Genomic DNA, 21692 nt, shown 5'->3' with positions numbered 1-21692 from the left:
TAAGATTTTCCATTTCTTCCCAGTTCAGTTTTGGAAAGTTGTACCTTTCTAAGAGTTTGTCCATTTCTTCCAAGTTGTCCATTTTATTGGCATATAGTTGCTGATAGTAGTCTCTTATGATCCTTTGTATTTCTGTGTTGTCTGTTGTGATCTCTCCATTTTCACTTCTAATTTTGTTGATTTGATTTTTCTCCCTTTGTTTCTTGATAAATCTGGCTAATGCTTTGTCAATTTTATTTATCCTCTCAAAAAACCAGCTTTTGGCTTTGTTGATTTTTGCTATGGTCTCTTTTGTTTCTTTTGCATTTATTTCTGCCCTAATTTTTAAGATTTCTTTCCTTCTGCTAACCCTGGGGTTATTTCTTTCTTCTCTAGTTGCTTTACATGTAGAGTTAGGTTATTTATTTGACTTTTTTCTTGTTTCTTGAGGTAAGCCTGTATTGCTGTGAACCTTCCCCTTAGCACTGCTTTTAAAGTGTCCCATAGGTTTTGGGTTGTTGTGTTTTCATTTTCATTCTTTTCTATGCATATTTTGATTTCTTTTTTGATTTCTTCTGTGATTTGTTGGTTATTCAGCAGCATGTTGTTCAGCCTCCATATGTTGGAATTTTTAATAGTTTTCCTCCTGTAATTAACATCTAATCTTACTCTTCATTATGGTCAGAAAAGATGCTTGGAATGATTTCAATATTTTTGAATTTACTAAGGCTAGATTTATGGCCCTGTCCTGGAGAAGGTTCCATGTGCACTTGAGAAAAAGGTGAAATTCATTGTTTTGGGGGTGAAATGTCCTATAGATATCAATTAGGTCTAACTGGTCTCTTGTATCATTTAAAGTTTGTGTTTCCTTGTTAATTTTCTATTTAGTTGATCTATCCATAGGTGTGAGTGGGGGTATTAAAGTCTCGCACTATTATTGTGGTATTATTAATTTCCCCTTTCATACTTGTTAGCATTTGTCTTACTTATTGTGGTGCTCCTATGTTGAATACATATATATTTATGTAAATCTTCTTCTTGGATTGACCCTTTGATCATTATGTAGTGTCTTTCTTTGTCTCTTTTCACAGCCTTTTTAAAGTCTTTTTTATCTGATATGAGTATTCCTACTACTGCTTTCTTTTGGTCTCTATTTGTGTGGAATATTTTTTTCTAGTCCTTCACTTTCAGTAAGTATGTGCCTCTTGTTTCAAGGTGGGTCTCTTGTAGGCATCATATATAGGGGTCTTGTTTTTGTATCCATTCAGCCAGTCTTTGTCTTTTGGTTGGGGCATTCTACCCATTTACATTTAAGGTAATTATTGATAAGTATGATCCCATTGCCATTTACTTTGTTGTTTTGGGTTTGAGTTTATACACCCTTTTTGTGTTTCCTGTCTAGAGAGGATCCTTTAGCATTTGTTGGAGAGCTGGTTTGGGGGTGCTGAATTCTCTCAGCTTTTGCTTGTCTGTAAAGCTTTTGATTTCTCCTTCATATTTGAATGAGATCCTTGTTGGGTACAGTAATCTGGGTTGTAGGTTCTTTTCTTTCATCACTTTAAGTATGTCCTGCCATTCCCTTCTGGCCTGAAGAGTTTCTATTGAAAGATCAGCTATTATCCTTATGGGAATCCCCTTGTGTGTTATTTGTTGTTTTTCCTTTGCTGCTTTTAATATTTGTTCTTTGTGTTTGATCTTTGTTAATTTGATTAATATGTGTCTTGGGGTGTTTCACCTTGGGTTTATCCTATTTGGGACTCTCTAGGTTTCTTGGACTTGGGGGACTATTTCCTTCCCCATTTTAGGGAAGGTTTCAACTATTTTCTCCTCAGGTATTTTCTCATGGCCTTTCTTTTTGTCTTCTTCTGGGACTCCTATGATTCAAATGTTAGGGCATTTAACATTGTCCCAGAGGTCTGTGAGATTGTCCTCATTTCTTTTAATTCTTTTTTTTCTTTTTTCCTCTCTGTTTCGTTTATTTCTACCATTCTATCTTCTCCCTCACTAATCCTATCTTCTGCCTCCGTTATTCTACTGTTGGTTCCCTCCAGAGTGTTTTTGATCTCGTTTATTGCATTATTCATTATATGTTGACTTTTTTATTTCTTCTAGGTCCTTGTTAAACATTTCTTGCATCTTCTCGATCCTTGTCTCCAGGCTATTTACCTGTAACTCCATTTTGTTTTCAAGATTTTGGATCATTTTCAATATCATTATTTGGAATTCTTTATCACGTAGCTTCCCTATCTCTTCCTCTTTGGTTTGGTGGGCATTTATCCTGTTCCTTTACCTGCTGAGTATTTCTTTGCCTTTTCATCTTGTTTATATTGCTGTGTTTGGGATAGCCTTTCCGTATTCTGGCAGTTTGTGGTTCCTCTTTATTTTGGAGGCTCCTAGCTGTGGGTGGGGTTGGACCTGTGGCTTGTCAAATTTTCCTGGTTAGGAAATCTTGTGTCTGTGTTCTGGTGGGTGGAGCTGGATTTCTTCTCTCTGGAGTGCACTGAAGTGTCCAGTAATGAGTTTTGAGATGTTAGTGGGTTTTGTGTGACTTTGGGCAACCTGTATATTGAAGCTCAGGGCTATGTTCCTGTGTTGTTGGAGAATTTGCATGGTATGTCTTGCTCTGAAACTTGTTGGCCCTTGGGTGGTGCTTGGTTTCAGTGTAGGCATGGAGGCGTTTGATGAGCTCCTATAGATGAATGTTCCCTGGAGTCAGGAGTTCTCTGGTGTTCTCAGGATTTGGACTTAAGCCTCCTGCCTCTGATTTTCAGTCTTTAACTTACAGTAGCCCCAAGACTTCTCCATCTATACAGCACTGATGATAAAACATCTAGGTTAATGATGAAAAGTTTCTCCACAGTGAGGGACACCTGGAGAGGTACACAGAGTTACATGGGGAAGAGAAGAGGGAGGAGGGAGATAGAGGTGACCAGGAGGAGCAGAGGGGAAATCAAAAGGGGCGAGAGCAAGCTAGCCAGTAATCACTTCCCTATGTTCTCTCCACAGTCTGGATTCCTCAGAGATGTTCATGGAGTTACACAGAGAAGAGAAGGGGGAGGAAGGAGACAGAGGTGGCCAGGAGGATAAAAGCGGGGAATCAAAAGGAGAGAGACAGATCCAGCCAGTAATCAGTTCCCTAGGTGTTCTCCACAACCCGGAACACACAAAGAGATTCACAGAGTTGGGTAGAGAAGAGAAGGGGGAGGGAGGAGATAGAGGCTACCTGATGGAGAAAAAGGAGAGTCCAAAGGGGGAGAGAGCAATCCAGCCAGTAATCTCATTCCCAAGTGAAAATGGGTACTGAAGATTGGATTCTTAAAGGTACAGAATTGATAACAAATACCAAAAAGCAAAGATTAAAAATCTAGAGTAGAGGTTAGATTCTCAAAAATACAATGTTAAATGAAAAAACAAAGTTGCAAAAATTATAATACATATATATATATATATGAAGTTTGCTTTAAAAATTGGGTCTTTTTTTTTTGCAAAGTAATAGTAGGTTATAAAAATGAAAATTAAAGGAGTAATAGAGGACTTAAAAATTAAAAAAAAATTTTTTAAGTTAAAGAATGATAATAGTAAAAATATATCTAGAACTGTCTCTGGTGTTGTTGTGGATAGTGTGGGGTCAGTTCATTTTCGGATAGTTCCTTGATCCGGCTTACACTTCTCAAGATCTATAGGCCCCTTCCTATGTACTTGGTGCTAACTGCAGGGTTTCAATCTATTGCCCCTGTCACTTCCAAAGTGGTTCCCTCTGTTTATTTTAGCTTCTTCTGTTTGCTGGCCTCTTCAGTGTCTAATTTCTACCCTGACACAAGGGGGCGGTGGTGGTCACCTTTTTAGGCTTGCCTTTGCGATCGTGCTGTGCGGAGAAAGGAACATTGCAAACAAATATCAGTGGCATCTGTGGGGAGTGCTCCTAGTGTCTCGGCCACAATGGGTTTGCCCTGGCTCATGGTGCATGTATTTTCCCAATCTACACTGCTCAGGCTCTAGGTTGCTCTGCCGGGAACTGTCTGAGGCGGGCCGTGGGTTGAGTGCACTTCCCAGGTCTAAGCCACTCAGGTTCAGGTTCTCGGGTACTCCACAAAGGTGTAGACTTGAGTGGGCCTGCATTTTGTGCCCTTCCCCAGTCCGAGCAGTTCAGGTGACCAGGTGCTTGGCGAGTGTGGTCACTGTGACTTAGTGCCTTCCCTGTCCCTGCCGCTCAGTTTTCTGGGTGTACAACCGGCGTGCCTTCTCAGCTGTGCTGTGTGTCTCTTCTGGGGAGCTGATCTCTGGCTGCGACCCTCCCAGTGGATGTCGACCATCCAGAATCCCAAGGAGTCTTGGTTAGCAACGAAGCCTGCTTGCAATTTGGTAGATGATGCCTCTCTGGGGCTGCGATTGCCCCCTTCCTGCTCTGGCTGCCTTCGCGTGCCTGTCTCCAGTGGGGGATGAGCCGGTCTGCAGCTGGCTAGCTCTGCTGAGTCCTTTGTTCTGTGAGCTGTCCTGGTGGTGTCTTCAGTTCAGTTCATTTCAGTTGCTCAGTCGTGTCCGACTCTTTGCGACCCCATGGATTGGTCGTCTTAGGTTAGGGCTTTTCACGGGACAGGTATCCCACAGTCTGGGTTGCTATCTCTAGTTAGTTCCCTCAGATTGCCCTTGGGGCATTAAGGCCCTGTCTTCCCTGTCCAGTCCCCTCTTGCTAGCTTACTAGTGGCTGATGCAAGCGTCTGCACTGCTTCTCCACTGGGAGTTGCTTTTAGGCATGTAATCTGTGGGTTTTAATTATTTGTTTATTTTTCCTCCTGGTTATGTTGCCTTCTGAGGTTCCAAGGCTCACCACAGATTTACCGGTGAGAGTGTTTCCTGGTGTTTGGAAACTTCTCTCTTTTTAAAGACTCCCTTCCTGGGATGGATCTCCATCCCTACCTCTTTTGTCTCTCTTTTTATCTTTTATATTTTTTCCTACCTCCTTTTGGAGACAGTGGGCTGCCTTTCTGGGTGCCTGATGTCTTCTGCCAGCATTCAGAAGTTGTTTTGTGGGTTTTGCTCAGCATTCAAATGTTCTTTTGATGAATTTATGGGAGAGAAAGTGGTCTCCCTGTCTTATTCCTTTACCATCTTAGGACTGCCCTCCTAAATTTCATCTATGGAAAAAAAAGTTATTTTAAAGAGGGAACTCATTTACTGCTAAACCGTATACCGTGGAACCTGAGAACATACTGAAACGTTACAGTTGGCAATTAATTGTAATTGGACAGTTACTTCTATTCTGGTAGATATTTTTAAATTAGACTTCCACCCTAATGCAATAAGCCATGGAAAGTGTGATATTACTCATCTACTCAATGAGAATGGAGCCAGAAAAGTATAGTGGTCAAGCGTAAACTCTAGAGTCAGTACAACCTGTGTTCAAATCTCTCCTAAATACTTATCAACTTTGACATTTCTTAATGTTTTCAGCCTTTGTTTCTTCCCTTGTAAAATAACAATAATAACAATATTATCTTCTACATTGCCATTGTAGTTTGGTAAAAATGAGCAATAAATTTTAGTGAAATTTTATATTTAACCCATTTGGTAATTAAATACTTATTTCAGAAAAAAAAAGAAAAATCATCAAAACTATGAAGATGTATTCATGCATTTTTGAAAAATGTGCCAGGAATGGAATAAATAAAAAGAAATATAGTGTAGGTATATGCATTCTGTTTAGGAAAGGGGGTTTTAATTATACCCTGAAGAGTTGTTACCCTAGGTGGCACATTCTATCAGAAAATAACTAAACTCTGTACAGTCAAGAAAAGGCTAAAGTTGCACCAAAAAGTGCATGTGTTTCCTTATGAATTGGGAATATTTAGAGTTGTATACATGTGGATATTAGGGTGGATACATCATATTCAATAGAATAATGAACTGGTTTGCATCAAAATCACTATCTTTTAACAAAATCAAATTTCCACCATGACTAAATAAAATCCCTGAAGATGCTATGGAGTAATTAAGTGGAAACTCCATGAAAATTCTTCTCATTAGCATACTTATACTATTAGTTATACTATAAGCATGTTAATTTAATTGAAAATTGTTAGGAATTTGAACAGCTCAAGTTATTTTGAGAGATGGATCTAAAGGGTCAGTAAAATGATTTAAATTTCTTAGTAATGTAAATGATGATTTAAATTTCTTATTAATGTAAATTATTTTTATTTATTCTGATATACTGAAATATGTTATTTTACTAAGGTTTAAAGAAAATGAAGGCTATAAATAATCACGTGAAAACAAGAATGACTTGCCTCACACTAAGTCAGTAAAAATAAACAGAAGTATTCACCTCCATGGATCATCAAGGCAAGGGCAGAAATAATTTAAGGTGCAGAAGCTCTAATGAGCCCATCCACCCTCTCTGTGTTCTGAGCTTTTAGGTCACTAAACTTATTAAATAAGTTTCCATCAACACACAAAGAAGTTTGCAAAACTCAACTAACTATATGATAAAAGAAATATGAAAGGGACTCACTGGATCAATTGTGTTGCCTATTATAAAGCTTGCATGGTGATTTAGTCTTGATAAAAGGTATGAAGAATTTGGAAGAGTCTCTTTGCTTGCATATGAGCCTAAGATAGCCTTAGAAATAGCCAAGCTGAAGCAATAATAGGAGGTATTTTAAAGGTGATAAACTTACGAAAAGGTTTAAGTTTTTGGTATGTAACAGGATACCCACAAACTTAGAGTACATAAGTAAATTTGGAGAAAAACATCAACAGTTCATTGGAGAAAAACATCAACAGTTCATCGTTTCTCACTATTCTGTGGGTTTATTGGTTTCAGCCAAGTGGGTCTGCTCCACATGGCATTGGCAGGGGTCATTCACTTGACTTCCTCATTAAGATGGTCTGGAGATTCCAGGAAGGCTATATTCACAGTTTTGGTTTGTTGGTTCTCCTCCATGTGACTCCACATACATATGTAGACCTCTTAAAGGCCAGGCACAGAACTAGTAAAATGTTAGCTCTGCCATGTTCTGGTAACCAGGGCAACCACAGGTCTTGTTCAGATTTAACGGAAAATGTATGGATTTTATATTTTGAAGGATTAAGCAACCTACATACTTAGGGAGAGAAAAAAATTAATGTGTCCATCTTTGGAAACTATCTGCTACAAGTAGTGATTATTGTTCAGTTGCTAAGTTGTGTTAGACTCCTTTGAGATCACATGGACAGAAGCATACAGACTTCTCTGTCCTCCACTGTCTCACAGAGTTTGCTCAAATTCATATCCATTGAGTTGGTGATGCTGTCTAACCATCTCATCCTCTGCCACCCACTTCTCCTTTTGCTTTCAATCTTTCCCAGCACCAGGATCTTTTCCAAATAGTGGTAGTGCACTGTAGATCTAAAAAAATCAAGCACAAAATTCTATTTTAAAATCAGTTTGTCTTAAGTAAGATTGAGTAAGTATGTAATAATGGCAGACATATGAGAGGTTACTTATATGCTTTTCAAAGATTATCTCGTTTAATTCTTGGAACGGCTCCTTTAAACGGTACTATTTGAGTGCCCATCTTGAAGATAAAGAACTTGATAGAGAGGTTAAATAATTTATCAAATTGCATACTGATAAATGTAATATTATTCATATTCAGGGAGAATTAGAGTTGGGATTTTAAACTAAGTGGTTTGACTCTAGTGCCTGAGAGCCTAACACAATGATAAAATGCTCAAAACTTTATTTTCCCAAAATTCACACATTCAACAATATTTATTATGAACCTAATGATGTTCCAGATATTGTTCTGGTACTGGGGCTATATAGCAGTAGGGAAAACAAGGTTTCTACATTCATGGAGTTGGTGTTCAAATGGGAGGAAACAACCAAAGCAAGAATACTTAATGTGTTTGGTGGTACAGATTGCTACAAAGAAAGCTTCAAGTGTGGTTGGGGATGGAGAGTGAGTTGTCAGACAAGGTCTTAGTGACTCTGTTGTTGTTCAGTTATTCAGTCATGCCCAACTCTTTCCAACCCCATGGACTGCAGCATGTCAGGCTTCCCTGTCTTTCACCATCTGGAACTTGCTCAAACTCGTGTCCTTTGAGTCAGTGATGCCACCAACCATTTTGTCCTCTGTTGTCCCCTTCTCCTTCCACCTTCAATCTTTCCCAGCATCAGGGTCTTTTCTAATGAGTTTCTCTTTGTATCAGGTGGCCAAACTATTTGAGCTTCACCTTCAGCATTAATCCTTCCAATGAACATTCAGGATTGATTTCCTTTAGGATTGACTGGTTTGATCTCTTTGCAGTCCAAGGGACTCTCAAGAGTCTTCTCCAATACCACAGTTCAAAAGCATCAGTTCTTCGGCACTCAGCTTTCTTAAATATTTCAACTCTCACATCCTTACATGACTACTGGAAAAACCATGGCTTTGACTAGACGTCTAGAACCTCTGTTGGCAAAGTGATGTCTGCTTTTTAATATGCTATCTAGGTTTATCATAGCTTTCTTCAAAGGAGCAACTCTCTTAATTTTATGGCTGCAGTCACCATCTGCAGTGATTTTGGAGCCCAAGAATATAAAGTCTGTCACTGTTTCCATTGTTTCCCCATCTATTTGCCATGATGTAATGGGAATGGGTGACATGATCTTAGTTTTTTGAATGTTGAGTTTTAAGCCACCTTTTTCACTCTCTTCTTTCAACTTCATCAAGAGGCTCTTATTCTTCTTCACTTTCTGCCGTAATGGTGCTGTTATCTGCATTTCTGAGGATATGGATATTTCTCCTGGCAATCTTGATACCAGCTTGTGCTGTATCCAACCTGGCATTTTGCATGATGTACTCTGCATACAAGTTAAATAAGCAGGGTGACAATATACAGCCTTGATGTACTCCTTTCCTAATTTGGAACCAGTGGGTTGTTCCATGCCCCGTTCTAATTGTTGCTTCTTACCTGCATACAGGTTTCTCCGGAGGCAGGTAAGGTGGTCCAGTATTCCCATCTCATGAAGAATTTTTCAGTTTGTTGTGATCCACACAGTCTTGTCCTTTGTCTAAAAGACTTTAGCATAGTCAGTGAAACAAAAGTAGATGTTCTTCTGGAATTTTCTTGCTTTTTCTATAATCCAAGGGATGTTGGCCATTTGATCTCTGGTTCCTCTGCCTTTTCTAAATTCAGCTTGAACATCTGGAAGATTTCAGTATACATGCTATTGAAGCCTAGCTTGAACAATTTTGAGCATTACTTTGCTCATGTGTGAAATGAGTGTAATTGTGTGGTAGTTAGAACATTCTTTGGCATTTCCTTTCTTTGGGATTGCAATGACAACAATTTTTCTAATCCTGTGACCACTGCTGATTTTTCAAAATTGGCTGGCATACTGAGTGCAGCACTTTCACAGCATCATCTTTTAGGATTTGAAATAGCTCAGCTGGAATTCCATCACTTTCACTAGCTTTGTTTATGTTGGTCCTTCCTAAGGCCCACTTGACTTTGCATTCCAGGATGTCTGGCTTTAGATGAGTGATCACACCATTGTGGTTATCTGGGTCATTAAGATCTTTTTTGTTTAGTTCTTCTGTGTATTCTTTCAACTTTTTCTTAACTTCTGCTTCTGTTTGGTCCATACCATTTCTGTCCTTTATTGTGCCCATCTTTGTATGAAATGTTCCCTTGGTATCTCTATTTTTCTTGAAGAGATCTAGTCTTTCCCATTCTATTGTTTTCTTCTATTCCTTTGCATTTATCACTTAGGAAGACTTTCTTATCTCTTCTTGCTATCTTTTGGAACTCTGAATTCAAATAGGTATTCGGTTCAGTTCAGTTCAGTTCAGTCGCTCAGTCATGTCCGACTCTTTGCGACCCCATGAATCCCAGCACGCCAGGCCTCCCTGTCCATCACCATCTCCCGGAGTTCACTCAGACCCACATCCATCGAGTCCGTGATGCCATCCAGCCATCTCATCCTCGGTCATCCCCTTCTCCTCCTGCCCCCAATCTCTCCCAGCATCAGAGTCTTTTCCAATGAGTCAACTCTTCACATGAGGTGGCCAAAGCACTGGAGCTTCAGCTTTAGCATCATTCCTTCCAAAGAAATCCCAGGGTTGATCTCCTTCAGAATGGACTGGTTGGATCTCCTTGCAGTCCAAGGGACTCTCAAGAGTCTTCTCCAACACCACAGTTCAAAAGCATCAATTCTTCGGCACTCAGCATTCTTCACAGTCCAACTCTCACATCCATGCATGACCACTGGAAAAACCATAGCCATGACTAGACGGACCTTAGTTGGCAAAGTAATGTCTCTGCTTTTGAATATACTATCTAGGTTGGTCATAACTTTTCTTCCAAGGAGTAAGCGTGTTTTAATTTCATGGCTGCAGTCACCATCTGCAGTGATTTTGGAGCCCAAAAAAATAAAGTCTGACACTGTTTCTACTGTTTCCCCATCTATTTCCCATGAAGTGATGGGACTGGATGCCATGATCTTCATTTTCTGAATGTTGAGGTTTAAGCCAACTTTTTCACTCTCCTCTTTCATTTTCATCAAGAGGCTTTTTAGTTCCCCTTCACTTTCTGCCATAAGAGTGGTGTCATCTGCATATCTGAGGTTATTGATATTTCTCCCGGCAATCTTGATTCCAGCTTGTGTTTCTTCTAGTCCAGCGTTTCTCATGATGTACTCTGCATAGAAGTTAAATAAGCAGGGTGACAATATACAGACTTGACGCACTTCTTTTCCTATTTGGAACCAGTCTGTTGTTTCATGTCCAGTTCGAACTGTTGCTTCCTGAGCTGCATACAGGTTTCTCAAGAGGCAGCTTAGGTGGTCTGGTATTCCCATCTCTTTCAGAATTTTCCACAGTTGATTGTGATCCACACAGTGAAAGGCTTTGGCATAGTCAATAAAGTGGAAATAGATGTTTTTCTGGAACTCTCTTGCCTTTTCCATGATCCAGCGAATGTTGGCAATTTGATCTCTGGTTCCTCTGCATTTTCTAAAACCAGCTTGAACATCAGGGAGTTCACAGTTCATGTATTGCTGAAGTCTGGCTTGGAGAATTTTGAGCATGACTTTACTAGCATGTGAGATGAGTGTAATTGGGTGGTAGTTTGAGCCTTCTTTTGCATTGCCTTTCTTTGGAATTGGGATGAAAACTGACCTTTTCCAGTCCTGTGGCCACTGCTGAGTTTTCCAAACTTGCTGGCATATTGAGGGCAGCACTTTCACAGCATCATCTTTCAGGATTTGAAACAGCTCAACTGGAATTCCATCACCCCCACTAGCTTTGTTCATAGTAATGCTTTCTAAGGCCCACTTGACTTCACATTCAAAGATGTCTGGCTCTAGATTAGTGATCACATCATCATGATTATCTGGGTCGTGAAGATCTTTTTTGTACAGTTCTTCCGTGTATTCTTGCCACCTCTTCTTAATATCTTCTGCTTCTGTTAGGTCCAGACCATTTCTGTCCTTTATCGAGCCCATCTTTGCATGAAATGTTCCCTTGGTATCTCTAATTTTCTTGAAGAGATAGGTATATCTTTCCTTTTCTCCTTTTGCTTCTTTTCTTTTCTCAGCTCTTTGTAATTCCTCCACAGATAACCATTTTGCCATTTTGCATTTCTTTTTCTTGGGGATGGTTTTCATCACTGCCTTCTATGATGTTACAAACCTCAGTCCATAGTTCTTCAGGCATTCTATCTATCAGATCTAATCCCTTGAATCTGCCTGTCACTTCCATTGTATAATCATGAGGGATTTGATTTAGGTCATACCTGAATAGCTTAGTGGTTTCTCCTACTTTCTTCAATTTAAGTTGGAATTTTGCCATTAGGAGTTCATGATCTGAGCTACAGTTAGCTCCAGGTCTTGTTTTTGATGACTTTATGGCACTTCTCCGTCTTCAGCTGCAAAGAGTATAATCAATCTGATTTCAGTATTGACCATCTGGTGTTGTCCATGTGTAGAGTCATCTCTTATGTTGTTGGAACAGAGTGTTTGCTCTGATCAGTGAGTTCTCTTGGAAAAACTCTGTTAGCTTTTGCCCTGCTTCATTTTGTACTCCAAGACCAAATTTGCCTGTTACTCCAGGTGTTTCTTGACTTCCTACTTTTGCATTCCAGTCTCCTATAATGAAAAGGATATCTTCTTTTGGTGTTAGTTCTAGAAGGTCTTGAATGTCCTCACAGAACCATTCAATTTCAGCTTCTTTTGCATTAGTGGTTAGGGCATAGATTTGGATTACTGTGATATTGAATAAGTTGACTTGGAAACAAAGATTATTCTGTTTTTGAGATTGTACCGAAGTACTGCATTTTGGACTCTTTTGTTACTATGAGGGTTACTCCATTTCTTCTAAAGGATTCTTGCCCACAGTAGTAGATATAATGGTCATCTGAATTAAATTCGCCCATTCCAGTCCATTTCAGTTCACTGATTAAGATGTTGATGTTCACTCTTGCCATCTCTTGTTTGACCACATCCAATTTACATTGATTCATGGACCTAACATTCCAGGTTCCTGTGCAATATTGTTCTTTATAGCATCAGGCTTTACTTTTACCACTAGACTGATTCATAATGGGGCTTTGTTTCTGATTTGGCTCAGACTCTTCATTCCTTCTGGAACTTTCTCTGCTCTTCTCCAGGAGCATATTGGACACCTACCTACCTGGAATATTCACAGTCAGTGTCCTATCTTTTTGCCTTTTCATACTGTTAATGGGATTCTCAAGGCAAAAATGGTGAAGTGGTTTGCCATTCCCTTCTCCAGTAAATATTTTGTCAGAACTCTCCACCATGACCCTTCTGTCTTGGGTCTCCCTACATGGCATGGCTCATTGTTTCATTGAATTGGGCAAGGCTGTGGCCCAGGTGATCACTTTGGTTAGTTTCCTGTGATTGTGGTTTTCATTCTGTCTGCCCCCTGATGGATGAGGATTAAGAAACTTGTGCAACCTTCCTGATGGGAGGGACTGGCTGTGGGGAAAACTGGGTCTTCTTTTGTTGGGCAATGCCAAGCTCAGTAAATCTTTAAAACAATTTTCTGCTGAAGGGTGGGGCTGTGTTCCCGCCCTGTAGTTTGGCCTGAGGCCAAACTGCAGCTGCTGCTGCTGCTGCTAAGTGTTTCAGTCTGATTCTGTGCGACCCCATAGAAGGCAGCCCACCAGGCTCCCCCATCCCTGGAATTCTCCAGGCAAGAACTCTGGAGTGGGTTGCCATTTCTTTCTCCAGTGCATGAAAGTGAAAAGTGAAAGTGAAGTCACTCAGTTGTGTCCGACCCTCAGCGACCCCATGGACTGCAGCCTACCAGGCTCCTCCATCCATGGGAATTTCCTGGCAAGAGTACTGGAGTGGGTTGCCATTTCCTTTCCTGTGTTTCTATTTAAGAATCCCTTAAATATTATAGATCTACTAAAGAAAATTAAGCACAAGTCTCTTTTTAAAATTAGTTTATCCAAGTAAAATAAATATGAATATGTAAATTGGATTGGTAAAATGTGAGGGCTTCCTATTTGCTAAATATAGTGATATGTATATTATGTGTTTTATGTATGTTATCTTATTTTGTTCTTATGGCAGTCTAAGAGACAGTTACTTTTATTTCTCATTTTATAAAGAAGGAAACTGTGGGTAAAGAAATTAAATTCAAGAGCATACAACTGGCAGTAGAGTTTTGATTTGAACCTGAATTCTTCTCAACTCATGTTTTTAATTGCTGTGATGATGATCAATGCTCAAATTATGGTCTCCACTTTAGAATCTTCAGAGTTTCTTGTTAAAAAAACAGATTCTCAAGCCTTATCCCTGACCTATGACTCAGACTGCATGGAGTCCACTGAAATTCAGTGATTACTTGTTTGAAAATCACTTAACTTACTAAGCTGCCTCTCTTTCCACTAATGGAAACCCACCTCTGATTGTATAAATGTAGCAACATTTCTGTTGCAAATCTGTGGTGATAACAGTCTGGAAGATAATTTCCTCCGGAATGTATTATTGATGAGACTGTAATAAGCATGTGGGGTAATGGACTGATGTATTAATTGAACTGGGGAAGGCTTGTGGTTCATTGGTATCAGAGGATCTCCATCGTTTCTGATCTGGATTCACTCACTTATTTTAATAATTTCTGTGTGTAAGTGTGTGTGTGAAAGATGCTAGGCTTATGTGGCTGCTAGGTAGAGAAATTAGGTCCTGTGTTGTACTTGACAACATTAGAATTGTTTTGATCATTTTTACTGAGCAAAGAAAATTCTTTAAATTCAGAACTTCCCAGCAAATGAATTCTATGATTATGTATATGTTTAAACCTTTCAGATTTTGACAGTGAAAGTGGAAGGCTTTCCAAAACATCCTAAGGGAATTATTTCACGCAGAGATGTGGAAAAATTTCTTTCAAAGAAAAAGAGATTTCCAAAGAACTACATGGCACAGTACTTTAAACTCCTAGAAAAATTCCAGATTGCCTTGCCAATTGGAGAAGAATATTTACTGGTTCCAAGCAGGTAAGCTAAAACTTAAAAATTTAATTACCCTATGGAAATTTACCATATATTCTTTAAGTTGTGAAAGTAACTTTGGTCTATGATGAATGTACTAATTTTTTCCTTCTTGTGTAAACTTTGTACTGGAGCATAACAGTTTCTTTTGATGAAGACTACATTTGACATTTTAAAGATGTAAATGATTTTATATATATATAATTATTATTTAATTTGACAATGCTCAGCTTATTTAAGAAAGGTTAATAGTGGAGATTAGAGTGTGTGTGTTTGTGTTGCTGTGTGTGTATGTATGTTCCTCATATGATATTGAAGGAGTTATTAGGCAGATTCTGGAGAAATGGTGATTTTTCAACAGAATCTTTAAATAATTTATGACTGTGAATTTTCAGAGGATATGGCCAACACAAGGAGTCCTAAATTCTAGCCCTGTGTTGTAGAAATTTTTCTTACTGCCTTATAAAACCTGGGAAATGTTATAAAGTAAATGACATTGAAAAGTACAAATTGCAATGATTGATGGATGGTAACTAATTCTAAACACAGATATACACTTGATTCTAGGACATACATTTTTTAAAGTTTTATGTAATCCCTTTACTTGTTATACATAACTAACTTAATAATTTATTTATAATGTAAATAGGATCACTGAAAATTTCTATACATCACTTTATCTGAGCATGATTTGAATTGATTAACCATTAAATTTTGAAGTAGGAGGAGTATGTAGCAAAATAACATTACTAAAAAATAAAGTTGCTTAGAATATTTATCATCATCAGTTCATTGATTTCAAGTAGTAAAGCACTCTGGTCAGCATGGTTGGGCGTTTTCTGAAGCTATATAATGATAGTGTGCTTTTATCTTTAGTTTGTCCGACCACAGGCCTGTAATAGAGCTTCCCCATTGTGAGAACTCTGAAATTATCATTCGACTGTATGAAATGCCTTATTTTCCAATGGGCTTTTGGTCAAGATTAATCAATCGGTTGCTTGAAATTTCACCTTACATGCTTTCAGGAAGAGGTATGTATTTAATGAAGAATTAATATTTGGAGAAGATAGTTAGAAAGCATATTAAAATTAATATGTCATTTTCCTAGAGTTTACTGGCTTGTAATGCAGCTGAAAATCAGGAAATAAGCTCAAAAGACCTCAGCATGGCCAATATAAAAATATACACAGATAAATTCAGGAAATTTGTTAAGAACAAAATTCCTCAAAGTCCACGTGTACTTATTTTAGGCACATTTACAATGTGTATGAATATCTTGCTTTGCAAGCCAAAGCAGACTAGAAGCAGCAGTTTTAAAAGATGAAATTACAGAGTCACAGGCGTAAAAACACCTATCTCCCTACACGTACACACAAATACGCATGCATGCGTGGAGAAATTAAAAACTAGAAATGACCACCCCCTCAGTCAGGGAGTTTTGTTTAATAGAGTAACAGGTCCTAACCATTCTCTGTGGGGACTACAATAGCTCTATTCTGCTGCATGGTCCCTGAGGGGTTTACAAAAAGAATAAAGACTTTATCTTGCTATAATTATAAATTACAATGCTATATCTTCCTCCTGGAAGAAAGAGAGATCTTAGTGCTCCAAGGGGGAAAATATAATTTTTCTGTTTTGTGCTTAGAATCAGCTTTATGGAGATGGTACTGTATTCTGAGATAAACCTTATCTTGCTTGCAGTTAATCAACATACAGATAGTTACATCACATCAAAGTGTTGATTTTAGCATTACCACCAACCTCTTTTTAAAAGTTATGGGAACCTGTTTATGATTCTCTTTTTCATCTATTACATATGTTAAACTGCTTGACACCATCAACCTGAAATCTGTCTTAGGTAATCTACTGGGCATTTGCTTGTTTCATTTCAAAATTGAGGACAAAATATTTAATATTATACTTAACAGATAACATATCATTAACAATTCCAGTACTTTTCCTTCAAGACAAATACATCTCTGTTACTGTCACTTGTAATATGTGCAGTGATTTTTTTTTTTTCCCCTACAGTTTATGGGACAACAAATAATTAAAAGCTATATTTGGGCTCATTTAAATTTCTTTCAGAACGAGCACTTCGCCCAAACAGAATGTACTGGCGACAAGGCATTTACTTGAATTGGTCTCCTGAAGCTTACTGCTTGGTAGGATCTGAAGTCTTAGATCATCACCCAGAGAGTTTCTTAAAAATTACAGTTCCCTCTTGTAGAAAAGGTAAGGAAATTAATTCAAAACGGAATTGTACCACTAAAGAAATCTAAACTTTTAAAAAGTCTCTATAGTTCTTTTCAGTTTGTGACAGGATAAGGTTCAGCTAGGATGTTAATCAAGTTTTCTTTGGATTACATAGGCTGTATTCTTTTGGGCCAAGTTGTGGACCACATTGATTCTCTCATGGAAGAGTGGTTTCCTGGATTACTGGAGATTGATATTTGTGGTGAAGGAGAAACTCTGCTGAAAAAATGGGCATTATATAGTTTTAATGATGGTGAAGAGCATCAAAAAATATTGCTTGACAACTTGATGAAGAAAGCAGAAGAAGGTATGTATGTGTTGACACAACTTACAAATGTTTTTAAGTGATTCTTTCAATATTTGCGAAGTGAGTTTTGAAATAAATGTAAAAATTGATTGCTCTTATTTACAAGGGATAAGTTAGAGGATACTATATTTAATTATAGTTAACAGTTCAGAAAAATATATTTATTGCCAGTAAGATCTTATACTTAGATTCAGAAAAAATGTTGGTGTGAGAGTTTGAATACTGGCTACTGGGCAATGATATGTCATCTGTGAAGTGAGATTACTAACCAAAACTATGCCATACAATTGTTATGAAGATTAGACTAGATGATACATGGAAGTAACTTAGTAATGTCAGCCATATGCTGTGTTCCATGAATGCTGTGAAAGTAAAGAATATATAATTTCCTAGTCATATATCAATAGCCTAGGCAGTTCTGAGTTCTACTTTCTAGTGAGTGAACCTAGGAATGAGTTTTTAAACTTCCAAATAGAGAGTAACTCAACTTTTAAAACATTCTCAAATTTTCTAGAGAAAAATAAGATTGGAAAGTGAACCTAAGAGTGATTGGAAAGCATAGACAATATGTGATTATTTCTGTAAATCAAAAGGACAAATTTATGTGCAATCTTAAAGGTTTATCTTTTAAAAAAAATGTTTTATGTACTTCTCAGGAGACCTCCTAGTAAATCCAGATCAACCAAGACTCACAATTCCAATATCTCAGATTGCTCCTGATTTGATTTTGGCTGATCTGCCTAGAAATATTATGTTGAATAATGATGAATTGGAATTTGAACAAGCTCCAGAGTTTCTCTTAGGTAACTGTTTTTGTTGGTTTGAGAATAAAAATTAGGGTATGGTTTTTATTTATAATCTAGCAAATATTCACATATAATTAAATTGTCATAGTTTTTAGTATCTTCATATATTTTTGTAATTTTTTCCTTTGGGATAATATATTTTGAAGTAACGTGTTACAAATCTGGAATTTGCTTTGCTCACACACATTTGTACACTAGGTTTCCATCTCTGTGGAAGCACAGGTATTTATGAAACATATCCTTGCATTTGTTTTAATTGTTCGATTGTCAGTGATAGGGAAGGCAGTTAGGAAATTTTCAGAGGAGTAATTCAGCCATTTTCCAGTTGCAAAAAGAATAAATAAAGGAGGAACACCTCTATGTAGTGATAGTGCCAGTTATGTTACTCTATATAACAAGCATAAATTTTCATTAAAATAGTCACAAAAACCAATTTGGGTTTAATAATTCAAAAGTATTAGATTGGTAATATACTCAAGTTCTAAACATTCCCAAGAGTCCTTGGGACCTGAGAAGAGTATTGAATTTATTTAATGTAAAGTATTTAAAGACAATTCTGACTTTACTTTGTGGAGTATTTGTTGCTGTTATGAATATTTACATTTAATTTTAATTAAACTTTCACAGAGAGGATGATTAAAATATATGCCAGAATATTAATATTATTAATAAACCAAGCCTAAAATTCAGGATATGACATGTAGGAGTAAATAAACTCCTTGTACCTTTATTTTTTACATTGATTGGGAAATTTGGGATGATTTTAAATACCTTAGAACTCTAGAAGTGAATATATTATTACTACTAGGTTAATGCAAAATGCTGAATTATCAACACTGAATCTTAGGTATTAACCAACACCAAACTTGACTTGTGATTTGAAAGATACAGGCAAGTACCAGGCATACTATTTTCTTTCTCTGAAAGAGTTTCAAGCCATCACATACAGTTCTCCCAAATATACCTCTTATTGCACTAAAAGATGTGTGTTGTATTAATGGACACAGTTTGAGCAATGTTATGTAGAAGTGTTCAAAAAGTTCATTTTTTGAAACACCTGTGTTTTTTCCCAGTTTTATTGAGGTGTAATTGACATATAGCACTGTATAAGTTTAAGGTGTACAGTGTAATAACTTCACTTACATATATGGTGAAATGATTACCACAATAACTTTATTAACATCTATCCTTGCATATATTAATATATAAAAAATAAAAATAAAAAAATTTGTTCTGATGAGAACTCTTAGGATTTACTCTCTTAACAACTTCCATGTATATTTTATAGCACTGTTAACTATAGTAATCATATTGTACATTACATACCTAGTACTTATTTACCTTATAACTGGAAGTTTGTACCTTTTGACTACCTTCTAAAGCACCTATGTTTTATATGCTTTTATTTAGCAGATAGGTGGCTCAGACAGTAAAGAATCTGCCTGTAATGCAGGAGACTTGAGTTTGATCCCTGGGTTGGGAGGATCCCTTGGAGAAAGGAATGGCTCCCCACTCCGGTATTCTTGTCTGGAGAATTCCGTGGACAGAGGAGCCTGGTGGGCTACAGTCCATAGGGTCACAAAGAGTCGGACATGACTGAGTGACTTTCACTTCACACACACTTCACACAGATAGGAGAATGCTTATGAGTACTCCTCATACTCTGACCCCATTTCCAATAAATTCATAGGTTCTATGTTTATTTACAAAAAGCAATCTAGATCAGAGTTTCTTAACCTCTGCACTTTTGCTATTCGGAACTAGATAGTTCTTTGTTGGGGGGAGTGTCCTCCGCATTGCATGGTATTTAGCAGTATCCTGGTCTCTACCCACTGGAGGTAAGTAGTATCATCTCACCCCATCCCAGATGTGACAACCAAAAATATCTGCAAACACTGCCAAGGGTGGTGGTTGGAGGTCAGGAGCATCATCACCCTAATTGAGAACCACTGACCTAAACAAACCAGATACATTGTTCTAAAAACATTTTACAGTCAGAGAGGTACTGGTTGAGCTGAGGGAGAAACAAGAGCTCTGTAAATTACGGCATAACAAGGAGATGGAGGTCTGAAGATAGAAAGCATGTTTAAGAAATTTTAACTATTCCAGCTTGCTAGATCGGTTGTTCTCAACCCTGGTGGTTTATGCTGTTACCAGCAGAGTTAAAAGAAAAAAAAATCCTGATGAACTGTGCCTCCTAGGATTGATTAGGTAAGAATCTTTGAGGATAGATTCAGACTATCCTATGTTCAAAAAGCTCGGGTAAGAATCTTTGAGGATAGATTCAGACTATCCTATGTTCAAAAAGCTCTTCAGATGTACTGTGAAGCCAAATCTAGGAGGAGAATTACTGGCCCAGAGTCTAGACAGTGAGAATAGAAAGAAGTGGAACCAGGAGGAGAACCACAAAGGGAACTTGGGGCTGCAATATGAATATGAACTTGATTTTGAATTTCATTTGGTAGACAATATAGAATGATTTGTTTTTGAGCAAGAGAATGACATAATCAAAATGCAATTACAGTGCTAATTTTTCAGGAGAGAGAGAATGACTTAGGGTTAATGAAGTCATGAGGCCCACACGTGTAGGCAGAAAGCATGAAGGTACCAAGAGGGTGCAATTGTAGCGGAAATGGAAAGGGAGGCTTGGGCATAAGAGAGGCAGCGCAGTAGAGCTGGTCAGCTGTGGGGCTGTCATGAGGCACGTTATCTTATGAGGCAGGAGATATTTTTTTTTTGTTTTTGACTCCAGAATGACCACAAAAAGAGTTTTATTTTGTTTTTGTCAGATATATGAAAGATAGGATAAAAACTATTTTGGAGAAAAGATGATGAATGGGACTTTTGATGGAATGCAGTTGAGATTCAGAAGAGCACGCCAGTGCTTATCTCCAACACAGAGCTGTAAATATAGGGCAGAGTTCACGTGGTAGCTGTGACTATAGATTTAAATGTGAAAATTCTCTGCATTCAGAGATAGATGAAGTTAGGGAATACATGAGGTAATTGAGTAGGAAGTTTGTAAAAGGAAGACAGAAAGGCTAGAGACAAAATCTTTAGTTGTAACTTGGTTCCTAGAGTAGAAGAAGGAAGAGCAAGCATTAAAGAAGGCTTGATGTACTGAAACTCGTGGGTCAGATTTCTCTTCAAAACAAATATAATTACAAAAGATACAATTTGTTGAGTTTTCCTGCTTGCACAGATTAACCCAAGTGCTTTGTACTTTCTTTTTGAAAGGTGATGGCAGTTTTGGATCTGTTTACCGAGCAGCCTACCAAGGAGAAGAAGTGGCTGTGAAGATTTTTAATAAACATACATCACTTAGGCTGTTAAGACAAGTAAGAAATGCAACAATATTATTACATTAAATAATACATCGTTAATCTTCTGGAACCCTTGTTTGGCACATGCTTGTATTGACCCTGTTTTCAAAGTTGAGTTTCGTCATAAAATCCCACTTTTGTCCTTTCCTTATGGAGTGAAATAGGTTTGTTTTGTTTCTCTTGTTGAAAAACAAACAAAAGACAGTATTCTGAGAATTCTTGTTCCAGGCTTCACAAGTCCAAAAGAAAAGAGGGCATCTCTTTTGCATTTTTGCAATTCAAAGGAACCAAAGTCCATATAACAGTAGTCCATTTGAAAACTTCTCCTGGACTCAGTTAAGTCACATGTTCTTTTTTCAGCAAGTACCAATATTCATGGCAGTGCTGTTGCTGACTGGCATAGGCCTGTGTTGTTGAACCAATCTCTGTGGTAATGAGCAGGGTATTTTAAAAAATATCCCCCTTTTTCCCTGAAGCTGGGCTTGCAGTCAGTTCAGTTCAGTTACTAGTCGTGTCTGACTCTTTGCGACCCCA

The 21692-nt window shown here is 37.8% G+C and overlaps 1 protein-coding gene across 1 annotated transcript in view; it reads left to right on the top strand.

Moving 5' to 3' along the window:
• Window positions 1-21692, top strand: part of LRRK2 (leucine rich repeat kinase 2) — a 214171-nt gene that overhangs the window by 118917 nt on the left and 73562 nt on the right. Inside the window, exons 34-39 of the mRNA XM_068971009.1 lie at window positions 14285-14472; window positions 15343-15497; window positions 16555-16701; window positions 16838-17029; window positions 17686-17832; window positions 21073-21173. Of these exons, the coding sequence (XP_068827110.1) occupies window positions 14285-14472; window positions 15343-15497; window positions 16555-16701; window positions 16838-17029; window positions 17686-17832; window positions 21073-21173 (930 nt within the window). The remainder of the gene's footprint in view (window positions 1-14284; window positions 14473-15342; window positions 15498-16554; window positions 16702-16837; window positions 17030-17685; window positions 17833-21072; window positions 21174-21692) is intronic.

Source organism: Capricornis sumatraensis, chromosome 4 (assembly GCF_032405125.1).
Source record: "Capricornis sumatraensis isolate serow.1 chromosome 4, serow.2, whole genome shotgun sequence".
NCBI classification, from domain to species: domain Eukaryota; kingdom Metazoa; phylum Chordata; class Mammalia; order Artiodactyla; family Bovidae; genus Capricornis; species Capricornis sumatraensis.
The sequence above is the reverse complement of the archived record's forward strand: the minus strand, read 5'-3'. Positions and strand labels throughout refer to the sequence as shown.